At 41.7% G+C, this 19395-nt stretch overlaps 1 protein-coding gene across 1 annotated transcript in view; it reads right to left on the reverse strand.

The window, feature by feature from the left end:
- Positions 1–1360: 1360 nt before the first annotated feature.
- TRAF3IP1 (TRAF3 interacting protein 1) overlaps positions 1361–19395 on the reverse strand; it is a 28789-nt gene continuing 10754 nt past the window's right edge. The window contains exons 7-14 of the mRNA XM_015867710.2: positions 18542–18640; positions 15893–15983; positions 14844–14930; positions 14189–14309; positions 14004–14040; positions 13325–13401; positions 4436–4659; positions 1361–2243 (exon numbers count right to left, since the gene is read on the reverse strand). Of these exons, the coding sequence (XP_015723196.1) occupies positions 2078–2243; positions 4436–4659; positions 13325–13401; positions 14004–14040; positions 14189–14309; positions 14844–14930; positions 15893–15983; positions 18542–18640 (902 nt within the window). The 3' untranslated portion in view covers positions 1361–2077. The remainder of the gene's footprint in view (positions 2244–4435; positions 4660–13324; positions 13402–14003; positions 14041–14188; positions 14310–14843; positions 14931–15892; positions 15984–18541; positions 18641–19395) is intronic.

The following is a 19395-nucleotide window of genomic DNA, read 5'->3' on the forward strand; positions in this document are numbered from 1 at the left end:
CCTCTGCTGAGGGATCTGGGATTGTTCAGCCTGGAGAAGATCTCACTGCAGCCTTCCAGTAGGGTCCCAGCCAACAGCTGAACCTTTCTGGCTGAGAAACACTCCCCAGCCCTAAACCAGAGGGGTTGGCGGCCACCTCCTGACCCACACGAGAGAGGAATGTCAGGCATGTCATGAAATGCAAGTCCTGCTTCCCAGACCTGTCAGGCTCCATTAGCTCCAAAGGGGCCTGACAATGTAAGGGTTTGAAACCCCAAACCACTGCATTAGCAAAGTCTCCTTTGCTAATGAACTACCCATAGCTGAAAGGCAAGCTCAAGGCAAAGGCAGTGTAGCATGTGCAAGTCACAGGCAGCTGTGCAGACACTCATCCATATCTATTCTCACAGTCTCCCTTCCTCTTCACGAGACACAGATATTTGAGTTATAAAGCACAAACCTCAGAACTGGAAGTCATCGGTGGACAAGAAATTCTCCATGCTAAGGCTGTTAGGGCTGGACACAGCCTGGTCACATCCCTGTGTTCCCAGCACTGCTAAAGCAACGTTATCCTGCATGGAGTCAGGGCATCAACCATAACATTGGGCAGCCTGTTCCAGTGCCTCACCACCCTCAATGTAAAACATTTTTCCTTATATCTAACCTCAATCTCCTCTCTTTGAGCTTGAAACCATTTCCCCTTGTTCTACCACCACAGACCCTGCTAAAGACTCTATCCCCTTCTTTCCTGTAGAGATACTGCCTCGCCAAATAAAAACTCAAGATGACAATTCAAAAGCACAGAGCACAGTTATGTACTGTTCAGAAGAGATCCAACACTTCGCTTTCTCTGTTACAGTTCCCTGCTTGCTCTCCAACCTGACCAAAACCCCATACAGCAATGCATCCTGCCCTTACAGGGACCAAAGCTAGGATGCAACTCCTAAATGCAGTGTACTGTTGATTACTTTGAGCTTAGAAAATGAGTCACTTTACATCCACAAACCACTGGATTCCTGTCACAGTCCAAGTTGTGGGGCAAACTACTTCTAGGTGAAACCACAGTTGACTACCCAGGAAGGAAAATAAAACCCTCCCCACTATTTTATTTAAACAAACACATAAAACCCTTTAAAATGTTCATATCTGCGTATTAAATACTCACGTTATTTGGTGATTATCCTTTTGGTAGATTTTTTGGATGTACTCACATACTGTAAAAGTCTTAAGAGAACAGCCTTGCAGAGGACCAAAGCATCCTGTGCTCAGGGCAGCATCATGCAGTTGTGTCCATGCTAACAGATTTAGGAATAAGTAAAGCTGGACACTGACGTGCGCTGCAAACAAGAGGTCATTAGAAAAACAGCACAGACATCTGCAGTTAAATAAAAATCAGTGGAATTATTCACGTACAAAAAGTTGCAGGAACAGGAACAGGCATTTGGGAGGAAACAGGTACTTAAATTAATCCGTTCCAAATGAACATACGCAATAAAAATGGGATTAACACCTGTGCAGATAAAGTACTTCTGCTCCCTTACACGGTGGATGCTTGTATTGCATTTTCAGTCCTTCCTAATAAGATTCCTGATAGCTGTGAAAACATGACATCATCTCCTTAATGATGCAAGGAGCTGCACATTACACAAGGCTTTACTTGGTTTCGTGGCATTCTTTTGTAGCTTTCCTTGCAAGGCTCAGGAATGCCCTGACCTGCTCATGACAGCATGTGGACAAGCAACCTCGGTGGTCACGAAGGGATGAAGGAGACTGAATAGAGAACTGGCTCACAAACGGTGCTCAACAGGCTGTGGAGGGACAGAGGGCAGGGAAGACCTGGCAAGTGAATACCAGCAGTTCACATTTAAACAAACAAATTAATTTAATAGCTCAGCACTTTGAGCATTCAAATGGACATAATTTTATCCACAGTAATATCAACATCTAAAGATCAATGGTATTTTATATAACTCTCCTGGTCCCTAACCACAGTGCATCCCAACAAGGCATATCTTTACTTTTCTCCACTATTTCAGTTTTTAATTGGTAGGAATATCAGTCTATCAGTCCCAAGGGTTGTTTTTTTATCCTCCCTTCTTCACCTTCTTGAAGACAAGTTTATGCTAAGAACCATCCTCCGGATTTTGTCTTCATTCTTTAAAATATTAGCTTTAACAGCACGGATCTTGTCTTGCTGGTCTTCAATCAGCTGGTCCAGCTCAGCCAGTTCAGCTTTTAGTGGTTCTACAGCACCGTCAATGATGCTGAAAGAGATGCAAAGTGTTGTGTTACTGGAAACGTTATGCTGCTTCAGGTTACTTTAGCCTCCAAGAACATACATTCAATGCTTCAAAGTTTGCAAAGAATTTAAGTTGCGCTCATCCTTCCTGAAAGAAAGTTTAGGATGAGAAGCACAAAGGCAAAGCCAGCAACACAGAGAGGAACACTGTTTAGGAACACCCCCCCCACACACAATTCAACAGCAAGCAGTAATCTTGTCTAATCTAGTTTTTCTGTTAAAATCTCTGTGCTATGCAGTTATTCTGCCCCATCATGAGTGAGCACCAAGCACTTCTTTTACTTACCAGCCAAGAGCTCCAACTGCCTGGCTCAGGGACAAAGAGGGACTTGACTGTGTAGGATAGAGCATAAGAACAACACCCACTTTTTACTGGGGTCTCTGTATCTTATCATGATGCACATGGCAACAGCCATCCCTCCAGGCCTTGCAATAGGCATTTAAAGAGGAGGGAAGCACAGTGCAGAGGAGCAAGTACAATTGCTGTGGAGGTTGATGGCCTGCTACCAGCTGTTTCCTACAATGAGCCAGCAGCACAGCACTGCCTGCCAGCAGCACCAAGCCACAGCAAGCACCAAGTAGACATCTGATAAGGGGCAAGGTACAAGAAAACTGGCCCTCAGTAGCTGCTGACAAGGGCAGGCAATCCCACAATAACAGGAAATTTAATAAACAGGAATTAGATGCTAATGAAACCACTGATATACCTGAAGGGAATGGGACTGTTTGGCTTTAAAACCAGTGTGCCCCTTTCCACAGTGCTTCGCAGCCAGGGAGTTGATGGGCAGAACTAGTCTGCTGTCATTCTGAATTATCCAGTCACTGTGAGGACTGGGTAATCAGCTGAAGTCAGCATCTCATAATTACTTAGCTTTCCCCTCCTTTCTACTCCATTGACATAAATCACAAAAAATATCACTAGAAATTCTACTAACATTTCCCTAATGGGATTCTTCAATTGTCTTTCACAGAAGAAAAAACAGCCAACAAAGGTGCATCCAAATTCCACTACATATGGGAAGCACTCTCTTCTTCATGTCAGATACTGCGTAATTCTTCCCTGAAGGATCTGACAGGCTGTAGCACTACACTGAACTGATGAGGATCTCACTGCAATCCCTGCAAAGTGCTGTGATATGCTGCAGCAGTCCAAGCTCGTGAAAGGGAGCTGAATGGCTCTGCTAAAGTGATGCTGGTTTGCTCCCTGTCACCAGGGCTGGTTCAAGCTGTCTGGGCACAGGCAAGCAGGTCAGTGCCTCAGTTTCTACAGCTGTAAAATAAAACCCAATGCCATTTCCTTTCTCTTTGCAGCGGTCCTACATCCTAAGGCAACCACAGCTTAAGAAGGTGTTGTGTAAGAGCAAGGAATTGACATCATTAGGCTTTATATGTGAACCTAATTCCTACCCCAGCCCCACTAAGCCAGCAGCTGTAAAACTTCCAACATTTAACAAATCGCTACCTATCCAGATAAAACTTAGCTAAGGATACCACTCAGTGGCATGGTTGCTTCTGCAGGAAATAAAAGTATCGGTTCAACAGCAGTTATCTACATTGGAATCCATGATGACGAAATCAATCTTCAATATCTGAGATCATTTTTAAGATCAGATTACATGGAATTGGGACGGTAGTTCTGTTTGCAAGGAGAATAAAAAGATATACTACTGAGGAAAGTAAAGCTGAAGCACCCCTTCCTAGGCATGACCTCCTTGGATGTGTTACCTTTGCTCTCCTGGCTTTCTGCTGTTGGTTTCAAACCATGCACAGACAACAACTTACTGACACTGCTGCAGAACACGCAGATTTCAGCAGCATACAGAAAGCAGTTTGTGATTTAAGGATTCAGAACCCACCAGGCCTACTAACCTGCTCCTCCGTTGCTCCAGATGTATTTGTGATAAGAAAACAAAGCAAAGCACTACACCTTTTCATTTCACCTTAGCATTCACATAGCTGCTGCCATGTACCTCAGGTGACGTTAGCTGGAAAGATTTTAATGCTTCAAAATAACACAATTCTAACTGCAAATAAAATTCCCCAAACCACAATGGAGACTGATGACAAACTTGCATTTTGAAGCGGATAAAACTCTCTCCTCTCCTGTAAACAGATCTGTCTAGAGAGATAAACCAGACTTTCTCCGACCACGCTCACCTCTGCTCTTTCTGCAGAGCTTCTGCATGCTGTCTGTTCTCATGCCTCCACATCTGCAACTCGTTCTTCATGGCATCCATGTCTTCTTGAACGTAGTCCATGTTCCTGCCAAGCGTAAAGGTACTGCGGCTCAGAGTCTGAATAGAGTCCTGAAACTTCTCCACTTCTTTGGCTGCCAAGTCTCTCTCTTTCTTTCTAGCTGCTTCCGATATAAAAGGCTTCTCCTGACAGAAAGGATGGATAAAGAGAAAAGCATCAAAATGAGGAAAAATGTTGCACACAAGGTGTCAAATGAAGAATGTTTTAGACACTGCTGGCTACGAGGAGAAATCTTTACACAGTGTTCACAGTTTGAAAGGGAAGGGGAAGAAATGAAGCAATAGTTTAGAATCAGATGAGCAGAATGAGTATCACATCCAAGCCACCACTGCTAAGGAGAACTGCTATTAAACTGCAATAACATTGGCAATATTCAATTGCTTTTCAGACCAGGAGCACTTAATGTTAAACTTAGTATTTGATTCCATAAATGACCTCATCATCTTGACAATCTTACCCAGAGCAGTGGGTGTGAAGGGAGCACTGGTGGCAGACCTCCTCCTCCTTCTGCCATGTTTCACTTCAGTGTGTTTTTATATATTGAAAGGTAAGTGGCTTTAAGACACAAGAAGCTTTGCATTAAGTTTACTTAAAGTCATTTCAGTCATCTAATGTGTGCCAGAAAACTAGAAAGGTCTTTCTTTACCACCCCAACCACGGGATCAACCAGCTTCTAAGCACAGTTCCTAGCAGGTCTATGAGCACAGAGGTGACAGTATGCTTGTGTCTTGCTAGGACACCATGCCTACCACACTGGCCCTTACTGCCCTCCTACCCAACTGGCCTGCCTTCCTGTGTGAGCCGTGGGCTGTTTGTTCAGCTGTGTTTGGAGGCAGCAGGGATTACTGCCAAACACATTTCAGCAGCCCTCTGCTTACTGATGAACTCAGATATATATTATTCTAGAAAAATACTTCTAAAGACTTGAAGGCTGAGATTTACTTGTGTCTGATGCTTGTGTTTTACCACACACGCGGCACATGGAAACTGCAGGGCTTCTGAGTTTACTGGGATTTTATAATGTTGAAGTTGTTTAATAAGGACCTGGCCTGAAGTGACAACTGCTGGTGAACTCATGGCCTTTGCTTCCTATGTCAATTCGTGAGTGCTGGCTAAGCTATTAAAAATAACACTCATCTTAATTCCTTCTCACTCGAGCCGTGCCTCTCTCACAGCAGCAGGTGTTTCATTATGCCGTACTACATAAAACTCGTTGTTCTGATACTTCCCAGAGCCATCCCCATGCTTGCTGTCCCTTACAGCACACAGATGAAAGCACTGATTATTGACTCATTTCATGCTGTGAGATGGTGAGCACCCAGGTTCAGAGCACAGCTACCCAGGGCTGAGGGGATACTCTCAATCTCTTCCTCAGCAAACCACTAAGCACAGTGCCAACAGCATCACCCCAACTGGCTTTGTCAGACTCCTTTCATGCCTTGTCCCTGAAAGCACAGATCACAGGGCACGTTTCCTTGGGCTCAGTGCACACTGGTAAGACTTTCTTTCCTGGAAATATTTTGTTTCCTCTTTACCTTGCGACAGTATATGAATGGATCAGCACAGTTATACATTGCATGCTCTCTACTGTAACTCATTTTTTTCCAGACAAGTTCTTGCTACACCTGCTTCCCCAAAGCCACAGAGAAGGCTTTAATCCACAGGACCTTATTTTCCACATCAAACCAGGAGGTTATCTATAAAGAAAATGGGACCTGGAACAATCCAAGCCCATACTACAGAAATCACCTTCAGCTCAGCAGCAGGGCTGTATGATATTCAGGAGCTTCCCAGGTAGAAGTTGTGCTGCCTTGTTATCCACAACAAACCCTTCCCACTTTCCTTCTCATATTCCTAAGTAGCTTCAAGTATCGAAATACACAAGCACTACAAGTCTATTAAACACTATTCAGACTTTAGAATGTACATCAACGGGATGGTTAGAAAACCGTGCAGCTCTGAAACACAAAACCACACGATACCAGAGATGTAGGAACACACAATACTATTTTGGTACATCCTTCATTCAAGGAGGAGCACTTAGAACTCCAAGGTCCCAACAACTTCCCCAACACCCAAGGGCACAGCAGCTCACCCCACACACCACCATTAGCTTGAGGAGAGAAAGATAAGGATCAATCCTTTCTTTCTTTTCACACCGACCTCTACTCGATGCAGCCTAATGAAAGCTGAAGTGCTCAAGCTTCACCAGCTATCACTTACTAAAGGCAGTTAAGGGGGAAAAAAGCCAAACCCAGAGCTGTCCTGTTGAATAGTTACAGTTATGGGTTAAAATCTGCACAGGTCACCCTGAAATTACTAAGAATTATGGCAGATGGTTTATTACAACGAGCAACGTGGGTGGCTGGAGTCCTGAATGCCACCTTTGCTCATTCTGCACAAACACGTAACAGGATATATTCAGCCATAAGAAAAATGCCAGAATCAGAATTGTTCCAGCCTATTTAATTAGGTCATACACCTCCATGAACTCACCCCTTTCACAAAAGCCCAAGAATTAATAAATTACCCCCGTGTAAAAGACTGTATCACTTCTGTAGGCCCAACACGCTTCCTTTCCTTCATGTTTTTTCGCAAGGCACCAAGATAAATGTTTATTTTGGATTCCTGGGAAACAGCCTGCCTTTCCCATTACCTCAACCCAAACGGAACACGACGTGGACTCAAACACGGGCATCTAAGAAATTAAAAAGCAGAATTATTCTCCTTAATGGATGAAGGGGAAATTATCAACAGGGCTCCAGAAACCACCAAAGTTTTCCCTGTGTTGAATTCATCCTCGTTAAAGCAATTACTACCAACATAAAGCCAATCATTCACAAGACATTCACTTCCAGCATCCCTGCTGCTGAGGGTATGGGAAATGCCCGGTATCCACAGAGTTAAAGAGGTGGTGGGACTTCCCCCCCCCCCCCAATCCCACACACACACCCTGCTTGAAAAGTTCACTTCTAGGAACAGCATTTGATTGCTTTTATAGAGCTTCCCCTTTTGTTTCCATTTTCTAAATTAACAGTTTTTAAATACGAAACAAATTACAACAAGCATCCATCAAGCAGTTAATAGTTTCTACAGCCCCTTTTAACTATTGTATTATGTCCCATTATGGAAAAAGACCTGAGTAATCATAGTTTTATTGAGCTATACTATTTCCTTCTACCTCTTTCTACAGCAAGGACAGCCCAGAAACTTCATTTTGGACAAGTAATTTTGATACATTCAATGCAAAAATAACAACTTTTTTTTTTTTTTTTTACTGTACAAAATATTTTTTGTTCATAAAGGGTGTTTTCTTTTCCTGCTTTTTACAGAGCCTGCATTTTAAGTATATGGTAACTATCCACTAGGGATCACTGTAAGAAAGTCCTCCACAGTAACAGAGGGGAAAACAGTAAATGAACAGTAAATGTTAAATCATTTCAAATGGACGGGATGCTTTTTCTGCTTATGCCAGGTACTGAGTTCAGCAGCAGGCCAAGGCAACAGAGACACCATGTTCTGTACCATTAGACTTACCAGAGTCTGACCTGCTTCAGAGCTGGAAGACACTAGGAGACAAAAAACATAGGATGGAATTTTCAGATGCATGTAAATGTCCCACCTCAGCTCCTTGAGCTGCCTTGCTGCAGAGAAGCCAGCTTGCTATTCACCATGCTGAGCAGAATCCTATGTGTCTGACCACACACAAACCAACTCATGTGAAATGGCACACTGGGTGCCGGTCCTGCCCTGCCCTCCCTCTCTGCTCACACTGTCAGAACTGTGGGTCCGCGGTTTTCTCTGTGGAAACAGCAGCCCCTTTTCCATTCCAAATTAATTGTAACACATGTTTCTTGTGTTAGCCAACTGCTTTCACACCAGCCTATGCCCCAGCACAAGGTCTTGGCCAGATCCACTGATAACCCTCTTGAAATGTATGCACATCACCTGTAGCTCTCCTGCAACAGCCGCTAGCACAGTATCCTTTCCTGGGATGGAAAGCACAGCTGTCTCACTGCACTTCTACATACACTTTGTTTAACATATCCATCTGCTGTCACTTATTTATTCTATACCCAGAGGAGGGAGCATTTGTGTAGCATGCAAAGGCCGCAGCACAGCAGCCATTATACCAAGAACATCACAAGAGTGACAGAAGTTCCATTCCTACCTTCACTGCTTGTAAGACAACTACTCAAGGAGCCCTTTTCAATTCCCTTTTTTCCTCCTGGCAATAAGCAGGGAAACTCAAGCATTAATTACTCAGATAAAGCTCATACAACACCTGACCACCATGGTACAGTTCTTTGAGGAACTGAACATTCCTCCCTGCACCTTTATACTGTAACCACTGTGATAACAACACATCACCGCAGCCAGAGCTGATAGACAAAGACAAAAGCCCTTGTGCAGGTAATTCATACTAAATCCTGCTGTCAGCACTTCTTTAACATGTACACTGGTGGGATGTTGAGAAACTGTGAGCCCCTTCCAATCACTGATGTGATGGGAGATATGAATACAAATGGTTAACACATCACATTACTGCTTGCACTGATTGGATGTGGATGCAGTGCTGCGCAGCTGGTGGATTAATGTACAAAATCAATGACCTGAACAAACAGAATCAGCATTGATTGTATTTGCTCTAAGCTTACAAGTACCTACTTGATTTACAGCACTTGTAATTGAAGTTAATATTATCCAGGTGCTAAGCTGTTTTAATATCACTTGTTACTAGCATGAACCTCAAATCTGTTTCTTCTCCGAAGCCTATGAACTATATTTGGGAAAGATGCAAATTCTGTGATCCCACTTGCTTCAACTATTTAATAACCTGCCTACACTTTCCACACATCAAATAAATGAAGTGGAATACAAAACGTACCATCTGTTTCTTTCTCTGTTTAACATAAGAGGATTAGATTCTAAACAAATACATTTAGGAAGTCTTTTTAGGAATTTGTTAGGCTGAATGTAGCTAATCAAGGCAGCAGAAACCTTGTGTATTTCCAGACTGACCTTTTTGTTTGACCTGAAAACTGTGTATATTATTTTAAGTTTCTGCACATGCAAAACCTACATGATGAAAGTCCCTGTCGTTCTTGATTTTCTTGGCTTTTTCTCTATTAAAGCTTAAAAAGCACAGTGAAGGTTTCAGGCACATGTTTTTAACACAAACAAATACTCTTCTGCAATCAGCAGTTAGGAGTAAAGGTATGGAACACCCCCAAGAGCCCACGAGTGCTATGTTTCCATTAAGTACTACTTCACCAGCTTCTGCTAATTTCTAATTGATTAATCCACAGTAATTCAGGTAGAGCCACTGATCAGTTAATTGCTGCATTAGATAAAAAAGCATCAGCGTAAAGCATCAGCCAAAAGATCCAGTGCTCAGATTACAGCTTCTCTCTTCATCTTTTGGAAGAAAGACAGGGCTTTAATGAGTAGCTAATAGATCTGAGAGAGCATTTTACTTATTTTACATGCATTGAATAGTTTAATAAGACCAGAGCAGACAAACATCCTTACTGACAGACACAGAGATCAACCTCAGGTACAATTTCCCAAAGAATTATTCTTTCCAATTTTCACTGGACTTGTAATTATCCAAAACACAGTCATCACATTTTACTCCACATTGCAAAACGCATTTTGGAATACTGTTGCACGCTGATGTAGAAGATATTTCTTCTGGAGAGTTTGATGGAAAACCAATTAAATGAAAGAGCTGGGAGTCTGGGGAGAAACGGTCAGGTCTCAGACTGATGCTGCTCCCAGCAGACTGCACAGCCAGACCTGGCACAAAACCCACAGCTGTTACAACACAACACACTGGCCAGCACTCAGCCCCATTGCTGGAACAGGACATAGTTACACTTGCAAGCAGAGAGCACTTGACAGGAATAAATCATTCCAAACTCTTCTTTTTAATTACTGTTACTGCCTCTCCCCACAGAGATCCCACAGACCAGTAACTATTCTTTCCCAAACTGCTGGTCTAAGGCCTCGTGTGAGTTCTACCTGTCACTGTGTTCTGTGAGCTCAGGAGCATGGAGGCCATGCTAGGTCCTGAAAGATTCCAAGAGTCAACACCACACAAGAAAGGTATTTTTCACTGTTACTTTCTCTCTGTCCTCTAAAATAAACTCTCAGAATTCAGCAGTCCCTCCAGCTCATATTTTCTGGGCTACGTCTTTCAAGTCCCAGTCACCAACATTTAATCATCTTTTCCATCAACTTTTCCTCTGCTGTCAGGAAAACTGCACTTCTCCTCTCTGGACCGCAACAACGTCTTCAACTAAGGAGGGTGGACAGTGATAGGACAAGCAGGAATGGTTTGAAACCAAGACAGGGGAGGTTTAGATTGGATATTAGGAGGAAGTTTTTCACCCAGAGGGTGGTGACGTACTGGAACAGGTTGCCCAAGGAGGCTGTGGATGCCCCATCCCTGCAGGCATTCAAGGCCAGGCTGGATGTGGCTCTGGGCAGCCTGGTCTGCTGGGTGGCAACCCTGCATGTAGCAGAGGGGTTGAAACTCAGTGACCATTATGGCCCTTTTCAATCCAGGCCATTCTATGATTTAATTTGAAAAGCAGTAGCAGCAAGGAGACTAAATGCAGCAGCAGCAGCCAGCTGCTTGGATATGAGAACAGATGATATTCCAGGAGCTTACTGCTGCCTGCAGTTTCTCACGTGATGGAAATCAGCAGGTTTTTGTTTTTCCAGAATTAGTTGTCTATTATCAGCGCTGCTAACACAGATCAGTGCTTCAAAAGAAGCAACAAAAGGCAAACAGAGACAGAATGAGTGTGTTTTAGAGACTGAAAATAGGCAGTGGGACTAAACGATGATTGCACAGGGACACAGGGGCTGACATGCATTTAAAACAAAATCTAAGGGGTTAAAAGGGAATTGTTTTATTTAGTGAGCTACATGTATTCAGGGGAGAAAAAAGAAAAAAGAAAAAAGAAAGGGAAAATTGAGTACAAGTCCCAGAGGAAGCTTCCAGAACATGGAACCCATGATGTTTTGTAAATGTTCCCTACTGTTCATTTCTATGCCCAGTGCTCAGTTGACAGGACACGATACAGCACAATATTGCCTGCATTCCCATTATGTACTGGCAGGAAAAAAAGAAAAAGACTGAATTCAACCGCTACTGCCATCCTAAAACTTAGTCTGGAGATTGATGATTGAACAGCACCACCTAGCTATAAAACTAGGAACAGCTTCATCTCGTGTTCTCACAAATACCAGCTCAACACACACAAACTTTAGAGCTACTGCAATATTATCTCTAAACCCTCCCTTTCCCCAAACTGCTCTATAAAGACAGAACTCATTCACTTCAGACACTCATCAAAAATAGCCAAGAGCATTTAAATGATCAGTGTGCAAGCAGTATGAGGTGCATGTTTATAATAAATAGTTCATAATTCAGCAAGTTGAACAAAACTGTAACTACTCAAAATGGGTTATGAGCAGAAAATGAAATCTTTCCCATTTTAAGAATTATTTTTCTTCTTTAATCTCAGCCCATGCAACACACGAGGAATTTTGGTTGGTCAAGCAGGTCTGGATCTCATACAACCCCAAGCCTGAGATAGGAAGATGCTTCCCCATGGGTCTGATTCTACCTCCTTCACTTTCTCCATGTGCTGGGGAAGGAACGAAAAGGCTGGTCTACATGACAGCACAATTCACTGCCGCTACAGCATTTGGGAGTGCCTCTATTTAAGAGATTTGTTGATTTTACCCTCCCAAAAATCACAATCCTAACAAGTTGTGTCATTTTTGCTGCAGATTGCCAGAAGTGATTATGAAAGCATACAAACGCTAGATAAAATCTTTCTTTTATATTTAAAACAGTCTACTGTCTATCATGAGTTTTAGTCCCTTGGGGACTTGTTTCTTCCAGCTGTACACTTTACTCATAACCTATCACAATGTTGTTACTCACTGCCAAGAACTATATTCATTTAAGTAACAGAAGGCCAAGAAGTGGCTAAGGCTTCAAAAGTTTCTCCTGATTTCAGAGAGGTGTTTGAAAGAGTTTTGTTAAAAGCTTAGTGTTCTTCAGGTCTGAATTGCAGCACCTAATAGAAGAGCAGCATACAACACTACATCTATCACTAACACTGAATAAAGGTAAGAAGAGAGGTGCAAGTAGAACTGAAGATTTAAGAGCACTTGCCTCTCCAAAATGCTACGTTTCTTATTCAAAACCTTGCCAAAGGTTCAAAAAAAGTCAATCCAAAATGCTCCACCTTTTGTGCCTCCTTGCAACACGAGCTGTGTAAGGCTAAAAGAGCAAGAGCTGCCACGTTATGGAAGGAATACATGAATATCAGGGTGCTTCAACATCTTGGTTTTGGTTTGTGATCGCTCCTAGAACAGCTCTAGACCTCCCTCCCTCTTATTTCCCTATCCCAGTTTCTGGCTGGAGAAATAAAATCACGTCCTTGTTTCAGTCTAGAAAGCCCAGGTCTGCTAGATTTTACTAAGGTAGCACCTGGTGATATGGTAATACTTACTGTACATGGTTAACTGCACCAGATCCCTATGTTTTATAGGTAATTATAATGACTGATGATCGGTTGATATTACCAGAGGACAATTAAGATTGAAACAATAATTAATTACGTAGCTGCATAAATGCAGTGTGTGCCTTATTGCATCTATGGCAAGGCTGAGATCAAGCAGGCTAAAAAGGACTACTAAATGCTGTATGAAACCACGTTACAATATATAATAACCACAATTTCTTGCAGGCTATTTCCATCTTACTTTTTCTGTCGTCTTAGATGATTTTTGTGATGCTTCATAATCCTTTTTTGTTTCCAGGATTCTTTTCACAAGTCCACCTGGAGAAAATGAGGATATTTCTCAGAACATGATTCTAAACATTCAAGACAATAACATCAAACCCAACATGAACAGTATTCCATTGTATTTCAATTACTGAGATACAAGATACTTTAAATTTATTTTTCCACTGTCTTATCTGCATACACATGCACATGTGTATACACAGATAGCAATCTGCTAATAATTTATTGGTACAGAGAAATAAGCCTCCCTAAATCACATCCAGTGTGGCCACAATGGACTGAAGGCCCTGAATCAGATATCAGAGGTCACAAGTAAGCATAACCATTGCCATGAACCAGACAATCAATTTTCCTAGAAGCTTTTCTCTAACTTGCCTTGACCAGCCAACCCCTTCACTTATCTCAAAGAGACATACAGAAGATACATGTTTGACATCAGCTGTAAATCCCTCTGCTCGGCTATACAAGACTTCATTTGAGAAACATTTGCCGTGTTCTTGCAAAGTTGCAAGGTTCTGCTCCATCAAAAGGTATTTTGCTGCTGTATTCCCCATTGCAAGAGCTTAGTACTTGGTTTAAACTTGTGGCTTTACTCTTATGTATATGCATACAAATACATACAAAAGCAAACATACCATGCTTCTCATCCTCCACCAGATCCACTTCTGGCTCCTAAACATGCAGGGAGAGAGCTTTAGTTGGAAAAACTTGGTATTACTACAATATAAAATTATTCAACAACATGTCCAGCTAGAAGCTACTTAAACAAGCAAGCTACAAAGGCTGAGAAAAGGTTCTATAATTTATAACATTAACAAACCATTTCCAGCTCTGGCATTTCAGGCACGGGCAAGGCTGCCTCCACCACAAACTGGTCATCATCATCATCAGAAGCCTGCTGGTCTATGATCACATTTGAGACTGCCTTAGCACTACCGTTCCTGATAAGAGATGAAACGAACATGAAAACCTATTAAGTTTTTAGGCCCAATCCCATTCAGATCTATCCCCTCACCTCCTTCCATAAAATAAAGCAGCACACCAAATTCCTTCACTGCCATTACTCCTGAATACACTGCTTTAGTGCTTGACACTTATTTGACATCACCTGCAAGACATTTTGGCCATAAATTCAAGGGGCTGTTTCAGCCTTTTTTTGAGCATGAGATACACTACATGCCTTACAGATCTCTTATATTGATAGTTAAGATTAATATTCCAGGCTTACCTGTTTGAAAGTTCCCAGTGACAAAAAAATTAATCAAATTGTATCTATCATTGAACTTCCTTATGTGGCCACTAACTGTAACTTCTAAATAATACACTGGATTTGCAGAAAGGCTTGAGTTTTCCTGCCTGAATCAGTAGGGTGACTCATCCTGATGCTATTCACTGGCACAGGGTGAACACAACATCTTAGAATACTGTGGCGTAAAAGCCAACAGCATCTTTTCTGCATCACCCACACTTCTCACCTTTCTGAAAGCAAAGCCTCCGTGCTTTCTTGGCGTTTCACTACTCGGGGTGGTGCTGGCCTTGCACTGCCAGGACGAGGAATACGTCTGCAAGAAAAAAGACTTTTCACCTACACTGTAAAAGGAAGCATAAAACCAATGGAAACATCCCCAGAGTAGAATCCTATATGGCAATACCTTCTGACCTAGTAGGAGTCTGAGAAAACCTAACAAGTGTGACCTTCAACAAGAATAGTATCATTTTGGGTAAAACCACCTCTTAGTTTGTCTCACTAAAAATAATCTGGATACTGCACAGTTAACTAGCAATAACAGCAAAAGGAAAAAGTATATTTCCATAAGTAATACAATTACAGTAGCTTATTTCTGGGCAAAGAAAAAGTAAACTGGGATTTGAAAGTCAAGTTCATCTTATCCCTAACACCATACTTCTGAAGTGATGCAACAGACTCAGACTCTTCACAGATCACTCTTAATATAATAAGATTACATCAAGGCACTTTTTGGATTAAGAATGCACATCCAAGACATGAAGTTTCCTTCGTAGAAGGAAATGAAAACAAATAAAATGAACCGTACATGGGATAATATTCATTATTGCACGCCACAAGCACAAACTGCTTCACATTCCCTTGCTATTTTCCAATTGACGGTTGTAATGTTATAATGGGATGGAAAGTACTAGGATAATAGCAGGGTGGCAAAGTCTTTGGCTACAGCAAATGAGAACAAGCCCAAGCACAGCAACCACAGAAACAAAAATGAAGGAAAAGAGCTGCTTGCCTTTGAATGGCCTCAAACACACAGGGAACTCCAGCAAAAAACACCCTCATCTCCACTGCCAACCCTTAAATGAGGTCTGGGAAGGGGTGGATCCTGGCTCCAGCCCTTCCAATCACTCAGACACACTGCATGCTCCTGAGCTCCCTTAGGCTGGCCCTGCCTTCCCACCAGGTGCTCAATCACTGCTTCAGCATTTCCACTACAACCATGTGACCTCCAGACACCACTGGTGCTTCACTCAGACAGAATAAAGAACAGGAACCAACCTTTGGATAGCCTGAGGTGGAAGATCATTGGGTGCTTCATCGTTTTCAGATACAGCAGGTTTTTCAGGATCAAGGTTCTCTGCTTCATCTTCTATTCAATAGAAAAAAATGTAATAGTGGCTTACCTGCCACGTAGAAAATGCAAATCTAATTCTTTACAACAGTATTTCAAGCCTTATCAACATTATACTTTAATGTGTTAATGAAATTAATCATATGACAAACTAAGTGCAACTCTACAAGCTTTATATATCCAAGGACTCAGCTGATTTCTTGCTCTCACTGCATCTTGATGTCTACCACACATGTTGCTTACAAGATAGAAAGGAGAATTTCACCCTCACCATTCACCACTGCCCCAGTTATCTGCTGCTGTAGGAAAGGTTTTGTGAATCGCTTTTAACATGAGCTGAACCCACAAATACAAGTAATGGGAGGAAAAAAAAAATGTCATGTGCAGGCATTAAGAAAATGGAAATGGTACGTTTTAAAGTGGTTGTTGCAATAACTACCTGTGACAAGAAGTTCCCCACAGGATCTGCTTCAAGTTAAAAAAAAAAAGAAAAAAGTAGTAATAGTTTATGACCATTTTATGTCCTTAGGTTTCTCTCCCCTTCGGAAAGCACTTAACCTGAATTACAAAGCACTTGCACAGATTGCTTTTTGGTATTCTCTTTACTAACAACGACCTGAATAAGGTCTACTAAGAGCATGCAAACACAACCAAATTGCATTTTGCTACAGTCCTTTTTCTTTCTTAATCTTTAGCATATAGCATAAGTCTAAGAAAAACCCTCACTAAATTGCAGAAGTGCTTTATTTATTAAAAAGCACTGTTTAATTTCTAGTAGAAGATTTAGCTATCCCTGGTTCCTTCACTACAAGGTCACTAGCAAATACATCTGGAAATAGTAAACAAATTGGTTTTTCAGAGATGAATTCCTTAAAAATAGTCTGACCAAATGAGACATGAAAAATACAACCAAGAACCAAGAACTACCAGCAGCTTCTTGCTGAGATCTACTGCCAATGCCAGGAGAGCAGGGACAAACACAAGTGACTGTTTCCAGCAATCCACACTTGAGTGCTAAAGGCATCAGAGTGGAATTTCTCCCAGTTGTGTAAAGTTACACAAATGTATTGGCTACATGTCTATATTTCCTTGGATTAACACAGCTATAAGGCCCTAAAGGCCTCAGGTGGACTGGGAAGCAGCCTTTGATATCTCACTGCAACTACTCTATGATACAAGGTGTCCTGATTGGTATGGTATTGCCATTGGTGCCACTCAACTATCCCACCTCGGAGCAGATCTATGAGTGATATACAATTATTTCAATTGTTCAGTCTTAAACATAACTTGAAATACATTCAAGACATGGCATTAGCAGCATGTTTGTTTGAGCATCCCATGGATAGTCAAAATTTTCAAGAGCTATTGGAACTAGCTGTCAATCTCCAGGGAAAGAAGCAATGCAGCTTCATGAGAAGACTCAACAAGCTCCACAAATAGGGAAACAATCAGCATCATGGCCTGCACTTCTCCAGCTCCCACAAAGCCCTGTGTTATCTTGCTCTGGACAGATGTGCTGTTATCTCAACCCTTGGAGCCTCACATTGGTCACCAGATGGACTGTTGTAATATAACCTGGCAGGTAGCCCAGCACCACACAGTCTCATTCCCCTAAAGTACAACTCATGGGTTGAGATAAAACTATTAAGACTGAGAAAAGGAAAAGGATAATAGTTACTGTGTGTGTGTATATATATATATATATATATATATATACACACACACACATATATATGAATGTATACCACAAATGATGCACAAGCAATTGCTCACAACCCTCAGCAAGCCCACATGCAGGGTAAGAGGGCCAGATGAACTCCCATCCCTTCAAACTCATTCTGCACAATGTCATGTTGTCTGGAATATCCCTTTGGCCAGTTTAAATCAGCTGTCCTAATTATGTTCCCTCCCAGCTCCATGGGCCCTTTGATACAAATGACCTTGGCTCTCTACATGCTTATCTACAAACATCACTGTGTTACTGACACTGTTTTTCTCCTAGAACAAAAACACAGCACCATATCAGGCACTCTTGAAGGAAACTGTCCCAGCTGAAACTAAGACAGTGGTATCAACTGCCCTAACTTGTTTGTGTGTCTGGATGTGAGGAGAATAAAACCACAGACTTTTTGCTTTACTCTCAGCTCTTCCTCTTACATTTGCTCCTCTTATGCCATGTATGCTGTATCTGGATACAAATATCTCAGTAGCAATACATGTTTAGGGAGCCATACACAACTTTTGGGGGTTTTGTTTTGTTTTTAGTGAAGAAATAAGAAGGCAGAGATGGAATTTGCCTCAAAGTTCCTCCAAAACACAAACACTAATTGACACTTCCAAACATCCGCACAAAAAGGGAACAGGTAGTTACACAGAACAAGTCACCAAGGGATTCAGGAGCATTTTCCATGGCACAGCATAAGCACTGGCCACTGAAAACTTGTATTCTTCTGTCCTCCTTTACGAAAGAGTTCCTTTCTTTTATCCTTACCTTTAACCAAGTGCATGGATTCAAGGCTGACTTCGCAGTGCTCAAGTTAGCCTTTCCAAGGCAGACAAGCTCTTATTCCACCTACCTTTCTGTTCTACTACTAGTTCTGGTTCCACTTTCTCCTGCAGTTTAGCAGCATTGTCCTCTGAAGTCCCATCTGCCTCACTCTTCATTTCTACTGTTCCTAGAACAAAAGTTTATAATTAAATGATACAATTACAAATTAAAAAAAAAAAAATCCATGCTAAATACCTGTTACACTTAATTTATCTTTAAGAGCTGCCTTAGATTCATAAACCATCTCGAGTGCAAATAAATAACATTTAAAGTTCACAAATACATTCTAAAAGATTATTGATTGAACTCCTTACGTTACTGCAAACAAAGGCAATTTCTTCAATTCAGAAGTGAGTTAGAGATATTATTTATAAGCCTAATAGCTAGTAAAATAGTTAACAAATAAGAAGTAAGTAATTGCTTAAACAGACAATATTGCTGTTTGGAATGCTCAGGAAAAGACTTAGCAGATATAAACCCAACTAACAGTGTTAGCAAGGTTGGAAGGGGCCTCTAGAAATCATTAAGTCCAATCCCTCTGCTAAAGCAGGATCCCTACAGCAGGTCACACAGGTAGGCACTGACTGACTTGACCACATACGGTTGACCATAGCTGTAATGACAGACACTGTTGGAAGACAAAGACCTACAAACCCACACAGTTGTTCCAAAACCCCCTAATCAAAGGGGTTTTGGTGAACAACTCCTCTTAGCCTGCTCTCCAGGTTACACCTGGACTACTGCAAGTGTCTCAAGTCATGTAAATCATTTTAAAAGGTTTTGGTAGTCACCCACCATCTTTTTGATGTGTATGGTTTAATATACTGCTTATCAAACAAACACCCAGCAAAATTCCTTATTGCACTGAGCATTAATCGGTCA

Source organism: Coturnix japonica, chromosome 7 (genome assembly GCF_001577835.2).
Source record: "Coturnix japonica isolate 7356 chromosome 7, Coturnix japonica 2.1, whole genome shotgun sequence".
Lineage (NCBI taxonomy): Eukaryota > Metazoa > Chordata > Aves > Galliformes > Phasianidae > Coturnix > Coturnix japonica.